The sequence below is a fragment of the Charadrius vociferus genome, unplaced genomic scaffold, assembly GCF_000708025.1.
Source record: "Charadrius vociferus isolate BGI_N301 unplaced genomic scaffold, ASM70802v2 scaffold158, whole genome shotgun sequence".
Taxonomy (NCBI): domain Eukaryota; kingdom Metazoa; phylum Chordata; class Aves; order Charadriiformes; family Charadriidae; genus Charadrius; species Charadrius vociferus.
Window position 1 is genome coordinate 2,264,898 of NW_009661372.1, and position 9,299 is coordinate 2,274,196.

General features: G+C 41.0%; 1 protein-coding gene across 1 annotated transcript; it reads right to left on the bottom strand.

The window, feature by feature from the left end:
- Positions 1-1,346: 1,346 nt before the first annotated feature.
- Positions 1,347-8,937, bottom strand: PPIC (peptidylprolyl isomerase C (cyclophilin C)). Its single transcript, XM_009893823.1, has 5 exons — positions 8,773-8,937; positions 5,782-5,895; positions 5,202-5,295; positions 3,350-3,534; positions 1,347-1,922 (listed from the first exon to the last, which is right to left on the bottom strand). The coding sequence occupies exons 1-5, from the start codon at positions 8,935-8,937 to the stop codon at positions 1,794-1,796; spliced, it is 687 nt and encodes a 228-aa protein (XP_009892125.1). The 3' UTR covers positions 1,347-1,793.
- Positions 8,938-9,299: the final 362 nt, after the last annotated feature.

The following is a 9,299-nucleotide window of genomic DNA, read 5'->3' on the forward strand; positions in this document are numbered from 1 at the left end:
GACACGAACATAAGTCTGATCCTGGAGATGCATGCGTTATCTCCTGCTGACTACTGAATCTGTTTTAAAGCTGCTTGGGGAACGGTAAAAAGCTGGGACTTGAACAAAAGGTAGGCCCGGGACTGCAGCATTTGTTCACGTGGCAGAACTCTCTACGCTGTCTGTAGGATCAACCTCCAGGAAAGCTTTCAGGCTACTAGTGGAAAGCTATTTAGGTGAGGGAGTCTGAGGCATTCTCACTGTTACTTCCTAACACTGCTTCACAGCGCTGTTTTTCAGAGAATTTTACATTAAACAGTTAATAGAAGGAAACATGAACAGGCGTGAAATGGAAGTCTGATTGCCTAGTACTAGGCAAATTTAGAGGCCCTTGACAAGTTGTCCTCTAGCTCTGTTTAAAAAGAAGATGGTAATCCTTTCACAGGTCTTTGGAAAAAAAGTGTCAGTATTTATGTTCAGGAGAGGCCCCAGGACTGAATGGGCAGCAGAAGCACTCATGACTACAAATGATGTGTCAGGAGGACCTGAGGTAAACCCCTGCCCACAGCATTTTCCCGTCTCCTTGCGAAGGGGCTGCCAGTAGGTACCTACAAGCTCTGTGCTGTGGTACTCGCTCTTCCCCTGTGCCACGCAAAGTCTGTATACTTCACGTGGGTTCTAGGACACCCTTCAGGAAACCAGTCACTACAAAGATAAGCAGTGTGCTGCCTGCTGTGCCAGTGGATGAATCCTTCATCAGATCTTGGCATCGGCTCGCCTATCTTGAGTTCTAAAACACTGGAAACGCGGGAGAAAAAAACAAACATCTCTGTCCCGTGGAGTACTATGTAACTTTTTAGGGAGCCTAACAAAGACAGCTGTCTCTGAGCGGTACCTTACGCTGACCTTGTTTAAAAGCTGCCAGTTAAGCTGTCAGCTTAGAAGTCATTTAAGAAGCATTACAAAAATAATGGACATGAAGTTGCATCTCTGACATAAAGCAAAACTGCAAGAAAAAGCATCTGAGCTTTACCAGAAATAACATTAGCTAGGTGTTATAAAATTCACCGTGCTGTAAAACAAGGACTCTTCTCTTTTTATCAGTTACTAACTGATGATCTTATTTAACAGTAGACAGAACTGCTCTTTCTTGATTACAGGATTGTATCTGAATACTGTGGTTTTTTGAAAGACAGCAGGGACTTTATCTGACACATTAAGATCAGAGAAATTTACCATCTCTGCTCTAACCTTACAACCCCGTTTCCTGGAAAGTAGCACCCCCTGCATATTTTGCAGAATCAACTGAGGTGAGGAAAAAAAGCCTTTGGCGGGGAGAATAGAAAAAGCTTTTAGTTAAGTATTCATTTGAAATCAAAGTTTATTTATTCAAAACACTTCTGGGTTTGTGGGTTTTTTTTTTTTCATTTTTAAAAATGCTGATACTGTTACAGAAAATAATATTTTCAGTTGAAAAGGCGGAAACAAATACTGCAAAAATTTCCAAAGAGAACAAAATGACTTTATTTCAAACCTTGAAAAAATAGAAGTACTTCTAAAATTTTTCATGCAAGATTTTTTCTGCAAGATCTAGGATTTAGTGGGATAAGTCTTGAATTTCAAGGCGTGACAGTTCCATCACGTTGTTATGGAAATGGTCACATCTTTTATGTATTTTGCAAATGATAAGTATTGTCTAAATATAGCCTTATATGTTTTGAGGAGAAAACTCAATGGATAGTTGAGATCAGTCAAAAACAGGCCTTACAGAAAACTGACTTAAGTTTTACTTAAGTCCATACTGCCTGTCGGTCTCACCAGTCACCCACTTCAACTACAAAGGGTTCTTTCACAGCTATTTTGCCACTGTTCACAATCACACAGTCTCGAAGGGGCCGGTCATGTTCATCTGTCTGCTGGAGTTCTATCGAGTGCACCACAGACTGTTTGAAAAAAAGAAAAAAAAAAAAAAAGTTCAGTTTAGCCAAGGAAACTCCAGTGGCTCAAGTCTGGTACCAGGTAGACAACTAAGAGCTCCTAGCATTACTATTTATTAAGGAACTTGTGAACAAAGACCTTTACCCTGTTGAGTTCCTACATGCTTCTTCCCCCACCCCCCGCAACAGTTGCGCCGCTCTGCAACCCACACACAACTGGCAGAAGCACATGGAAGGCTGTTTGCCCTTCTATAAAAACATTCAGCCAACAAAAATATTATGAAGAGGCAACTGAAAATATCCTTTCAGCTGATTGGCCTAAGACATACAGTGTCTATCTGTAGCCTATGAGCACGAAGTGAATCCAGAGATCATAAAGGATGCATAGTATTTATTTTTCTAATCATACAGCACAACTGTGCTTCAAGAAATCTGGTGACTGCTTTTATCTTTAGTATAAGACACACACACACAGATTTTAGGTGTGGTACCATGCCCTCCAGTCACACTGGAGGTAAACTACTGGCCTCAAGCTAGGCAACTAATTAGTGTTTTTAAAGGCCAAAATTCAGTTAGGAGTATTGACAACCTGGCTTTGGATATTTGTCCATTAATCTAACTAAACTAAAACTGAATCAAAGTTTCTCCTCAACAATTTTCAGCTACTACTGTAGCTCATGAGAACTGAATTCAGTATGAATGTGGGAGTAGAGGGCAAGTGTTCTGATGTGGTTTTCAAAGTCCTCAAAGAACTGGTCAGTGCAGCACTTCATGTTTCCCCCATTCATTTCAAACCAGAGATTAAATGGAATAATTTAGGAATTAAAATTTAGGAATTAAAAAGGAAAACCAGACTACTAAAATTATAATCAGTTGGAAGTACCATTTTTAAACTTAAGTTTTATTTGGCCTTTGATCAGTTTTGCAGCTGCGTACAGTTTGAGGCAATTAACTAGATTATTTTTTTTAACAGATCTGAATGTGTGTCTTTGTATACTTTACATTCACATGATTCTAAAAACCCTAACAGTGAAAGTGTTATCCATAACTAGAACATGCTACAAAATTAGATTTTAGCTTGTAGAAACACAATTATTCCATGGCTAACAGCGTTAGTGAAAGGAGGACCTGAACTTACTCCGTTTGTAATCTGCAAAGGTGTCAGTGTTGATTTCAGTGGTTAGTGGTCTGAAACAACAGCTGTGAAAGCCAAAGGCATGATTTAAGTTTCCATTTCTGCGGTCACCATTTGCTATTTCAGTTCTAAATTGTCCAGCTCCAGGCTCTTCACAATCATTTTCTACCATGTACATATTAGATAAACACTCGATTGTTTTGCACCACAATGGTGTAAGTTACACTAACACAGATAATAAGGTGGCAGAATTTGTGCAGATTTTCTTGGATTAATCTTGCTACTACTTTTAGCTTACCATTCCATCAAGGACTTTGCCAAATACTACATGTTTTCCATCTAACCAGGAAGGCTTTGTCACACTGATGAAGAACTGGGATCCATTGGTGTCTGGGCCAGAATTAGCCATGCTAACCCATCCAATTCCATAGTGTTTGAGTTTGAAGTTCTCATCTGGAAACCTTTCTCCATAGATGCTTCGTCCTGTGACACAAAATAAGAAAGCACACTTTAAAAAAAAATCCAACAAAAAAACCCTTTTTGTTCAAAAATGGCAACAACAAAGGATAAAAAGTATAAACTTGAAGATTCATTGTTTGAGTAAGTACAGCAACACCACTGTTCCATCGTCAGTGATTCTGTAACTAAAAGCATTTTGTATGTAAAAAAAAAAAGATAAGCTAGACACCACATATAAGGAGAGAATATTTAAAGCTGATGATGCTTTATTCTTTGAATTTAGCAAGCAAGCTGAGTACCTTCAGAAGTCCTGTTTACATACACCACTGAACAACAGTATACTTCATGCTGTTCAACAAACTCAAATTACATAATTATGGCCACTAAAAAGAAGGTTGCCATGTTTTGTGACGATTTTAGTCTTTCCTTTTACAACTTTTCCTCCTAACAAGAATTTACTTTAGACATGTTTAGAAATACATGAAGACCAAATAGATGTTAGCCTAAAAGACTTGGTGTGGATTTGTACAATCATTACGTAAGGATTTTGATATTTCTAAAATAGTTCAGAATAGAAAACATTTGAGTCATGTTTAAACCACCATCACTTAGAAAAGAGAAGGCTGCCTGTCTCATTCTTTATTTGTACAGTGCCTAGCACAATGGGGACACTGCTCCCAACACTGCCAGATACTATCCCAATAAGCAGTATTAGCAGGCAAACAAACACTGCCTACCTTTAATGCTAAAACCATGCCTTTGGTATTTTAGCCTTCCCCATTGTTCGCTGAAAGGAAAAGGAATGTGTGTTTTCTGTTCTGTCCCAGTGGGGAAACCACTAACGTTTTATGCAGACAGTTCAAATTGTAGCACATAAAGAATGTACGTGTAAAGGAAGAGAAGAAATCAGAAGCCGGAATGAATGCAACACAAGAGATGCTGCACTGCCCTTCTTAGTGGTCTGAAGTGGTCTTCTGGAGCCTCAGGAGGGAGAAGTGATACACACAACCAGAACTCACACCACCAGTAAGTTTATGGTTTTAAATTTAGCAAGAAAAATAAGGCAAGAGGGCATGACCCTCACTTTCTAATTTCCCTACCCCTCTTTGAAATTCCCTCCCAAGGCACATTTCAGAAGGTTCCACAGAACTGGCTGAGCTGAGACCAGAGAAGACAGCCTACTCCTTCCCTACCTGCCTTCCCTCTACGTGCTTTCACTGTTTCATCACAGATTAGCTTTCTGCTGGATGACTTGAATTGGTTCACGTATACATGCAATCAATGAGTGCCTCAGGGAAGGAGCACTGTCGCAAAGCCAGAGCAAGGGAAGGGCAGAGACGTTCATCTTCTGGAGACAGTATGTTGTAGGAGCAGTTCAGCTGGTGACATGGGTCCAGCCCACCACGCAAAGCCATGCTTCTTGAACAGGGAGAAGTCACAGACAGAAAAGACCTATCTACAAGAATTGAGGACAAAGGAAGCTCTACACATATTTATAATCAGGTAATCCAAATAATTGCAGCTTATGTTCCAAGATACTTAGAAAAGTACTACATGCCCTAAAACAAATGGTGGGGTTTTTTTTTTCATTTATGTGAGCTGAAAGAATGAGGGAAAACACTGTTTAGTCCATCTTTTCAGTAGACATTCGAAGAAATGAAAGGGAACCTTGAAGCTACTAATCATGTTACCTCCTGATCCATCTCCAGCTGTAAAGTCTCCTCCTTGAATCATGAAGTCTTTGATCACACGATGAAATTTACTTCCTTTGTATCCATATCCTCTCTAAGAAAATGAAATAATTCTTTAAATGAATACAGCATCCAGTTCTATGCAGTCATATGGAAATACACATGTGGTGAATGGGCAGATTTCACAGAATATACCACCACTGGAGACAAATACTGGCAAGAAACTAATTAAACTGAGACATAGGTGAATGTGCTAGGCTGCACTGCCACAAAGCAGGTATTATTCAGGTGATCAAAGCCATTGTTTTTACTTGACTGGTATCTGACCACAGTACCTCTACATGCTAGAGCTGCATGGCAGGGGCAGACTGAGGTGGTGATATCCAACATCGCATTAATTATGTCTTGTGAACCAAGCCCCAAGGACCTGAGAAGACACACACCAGTGCACGGTCTTGGGGATGGCACTCTTGCACAGGCTCCACTGAATTAAGATCAACAGTTCACAAGTGAAAGAGCATTAAAAAAATACTTCCCAAACCAAACTTGAGTACACAGTGGAAGAAAACTGCAAACATACTTCTCCAGTTGCCAGCGCAATGAAGTTCTCCACAGTCTTTGGCACAACTTTTCCAAACAATCCAATTACAATTCTGCCAACATCTTTGTCTCCAATCTTCACATCAAAGAACACCTGAACATTTTTGTGAAGAGAACAAAAGTAATACAAACATGAGCGCAACAAAAAGGCCAAGCTTTTCAAAGTGTAAGGTGGTAAGAAACTTCTTCTGGCTGGTCTATGTTAACAGTATACTTCAATTCCTGAGGGTGCTGTTTAAGAAAAACACTTTCAGAGCTACCAAAATCAGATTACACAGAAAACTGTTTGAGAACGGGTGACTATACATTTTGATTCTTATTGCTTTTAAAGGGCTCAGCGAGACAAGTTTGAAGGTAGTGTTCAAGAAGATTTTTCCCATATGTGCATCTCTTTAAAGAAAAGATCAAATCTGAAAGTAAGGAAAAGCAATGGTGCTATTCAAGTGTGGTGAAGAATAACAAGGAAGGATAGTACTGGCGCTCCCCACAAACGATAGTTTGCTATCCGCTCACAGTCTTCACCGTTCTGGACATTAGTACGTACATGATTAAGTATAGACAAAGCCTAAATTTCATTAAATTAACAAACAGTGGGAAGAAAATCCCATGGCTCAAGCAAGGAGTGACTTTCCTGAATACGAATTCAAACCTGATAAAGAAATAACCAGGCTACATTATTCACCTGATTGCCTAAAAGCTTCAACGTAGATGTTGCTAAAAAGCAACTTCAAAAAGGCAAATGAGTTTAATATAGTTCAAAATATATGAATGTATATTTGAACGTGCAAAAATGTCCCAACTACTGAAAATAGGAACAGCTGTCAGGAAATGAGACATTTTGAAGTTCTGAAAAAGTTACATAAAGACTATTATAACTTCTAGGAAACAGCAATGTGTATTCCTGTGATGTGGTATTTGCTGTTCCTTGTGGCACTCGACCAAATATTACTTGTCTGCAATGCTAAGAAATTAGTCCAATGATGATAATAAATGACCACAGTCTCTCCAATGTGAATGCCTCTTTCACGCTCTCCTACTAAACATTTCTACTGTTTCTTGATCTTCCGTGTGGTTTTGACTGTTGAACTTTTGGCTAACGCTATAAAAGCTCCATAAAGAAAATTCCTTTTGATACACCTCATTCATTTCCTTGGCACTTGGCACTAAACAACATACTTAAATGTGTGGCTCCCAAAGTATTAACAGCACACTTTCACTAACTTCTTAACCTTTTTTTAGACACACTTCTCCAAATTTTGCCACCAGGGTTATCTAGGTAAGGGTTATTGCCTGCCTAGATTTTCTAAATGCACGCTATTTTGCATTCCACCTAGTAGAAGGACTGCCTGAAATAGATACGCATATGTAAGCAACACAACCAAGGCTACCGAACAATGACCCCAGATAGCAGTAACATCAAACACTTTCAAAGAGCACATGGAGACAAGTCCATCACATGCTGTAAACCCAACCCAAGCAGAATGCTTCATTCATGGCAGAGCTGCTCACCTAAGCGGCAAGCCCAGTACTTCCAAACGGTGTTGCTTCAGCTTATTACGTATTTGTGAACAAACGGTAAGTTCCTGGCTTCCAGTTAGCACTCCACATACCTGTACTACACACTTGGGTGATTTTTTGAAGGCTCTGTGCTTCCTAATTATGCACCACATGTGTCTGTGCATATTTCTACCCAGGAAATCAAATACAGAAATATTTGGTAGCCCCAGATGCAATTTTTGCATAGAGAAGCCACGTCCTCCTAAGCATATTTCCTAGAGTTCTCTGGAAAGTTAATACGCATGTAGACACTAGTGAGCTGGTCAGTACAGCAGTTTTGAATTTCAAAAAACATCTGGCCAGATTCTTCACCAAGAAATCTTAAAGAAATTAAATATTATAAATTTTCAGCCTTCTTAATTTTTTTATATATACTTAATCTTATTTACAATTTGCAGGGGGGGCGGTGGGGTGGTGGTGACAGTGAAAGGAAGAATTCCTAATTCCTAGAGACCAGGTAATATAATGACAAATGAACTCCTGATAAATGCAAAATACTGCATGTTGGAATGTTGGAGAGGACTATACGGCCACAACAAGGGGTCCCAAATCAGCTACCACTCATGAAAGACATCTGGAGTCACCCTAAGCAGTCTGACAAAAATTTTGGCTCTGGGCTTGTGAAGGTCAGAGAAGAAACATGAACGTTAGAAATAATTAAAAATGGGTAAGGACAAGAGATGGGCTCAATTATGCCATGGTATACATCTGTAATGTGCGTTCATTCCATGAATGCTGCATGTAATTTTGGCTTCTCTATTGCAGAATGATAAAAATCAACCTAAAAAAGGTAGAGAAAAATGCTCAAAGACCTAGAATACCTTTCATATGAAGAAAGATTAAAAAAAAAACTATGCACGCTGAAAAAAAGAAAACTGGTGTGATTTGATGAGCTCTGTAAAGTTACGAGTGGCTTGGATGAGGAAAATTGGCAGCTGCAATACTCTACGCCCCTCAACATAAGAATCAGAAAAGGGCATAAAATTAAACCCCAGGCACTAGGTCTGAAGAAGCAAAGTACTTTATGCATTATTAAACTGGAATATATTGCCAGAAGACAATTTGGAGGCTGAAACGTGTGAGATTTACCCCGACCCCAAAAGAAAATAATCAAATTCATGATGGTAATGAAATTGCAGACAATGATGGCAATGAAGTTGCAAGACAACGGCACAGCCTGTGGCTTGGGAAGCTGACGCCATGCCAGAGGAAGCAGCTCAGCCCCTGCCCTGGCATGCTTTCACGAGTGCATGTGTCTCTCACCAGGAGCATGGCACTCCCTCTTGAAAGCAGGTGGAGAGGTACTCAAGGGCAGAAACATCTAATGCCTACTTCACCCAAAGCTGGAGTAGACATCCCACCTCCTGCAACAGCAAAAACTTTTTGGGAAGAGCTGCCGGCGTGTGGCGACTACCAAGTGCATACCCATCCCGCTGCCAGGAGACACGTCCCGCCAGTCCGTCCCTTGGGCAGCGCCATCCCTCATCACCGCCATCACCACGCAAACCCCGTCGGAAGGCGACGGACCACGCGGGATCCCGGCCCGCAGCTTCGCTGGCAGCAGTCTCTGAAGCACCATGGGGTTCGGGTCAGGTTTTAACCCACACCAGGTGCCCCAGCCTGCCGCGGGCAGGAACGATGAGGGAGCGACAAGGCGGCCGCAGAGTGACAGCTCACGACACCACGAGTTTCAGCAAAGAGATGGGAAGGGGGAGACGGGACACGACAAAAGCCAAGTCCAGCACAGCATGCCCCCAGAGTGGTTAAAACCCCTCTGTTCAGTGCAGGGCGGACACCACCACACAGCCCCAGACTGCCTATGGCGACCGCGGAGACCGCAGAAGCGAGGACGCAACCACGAATTTTGAAGTTACCCCTCCCGTGAGCCAGGGGCAGGTTCGGCTAACTGGAAGTTTGAGGTGTGCCAGCACCTACAGAAAA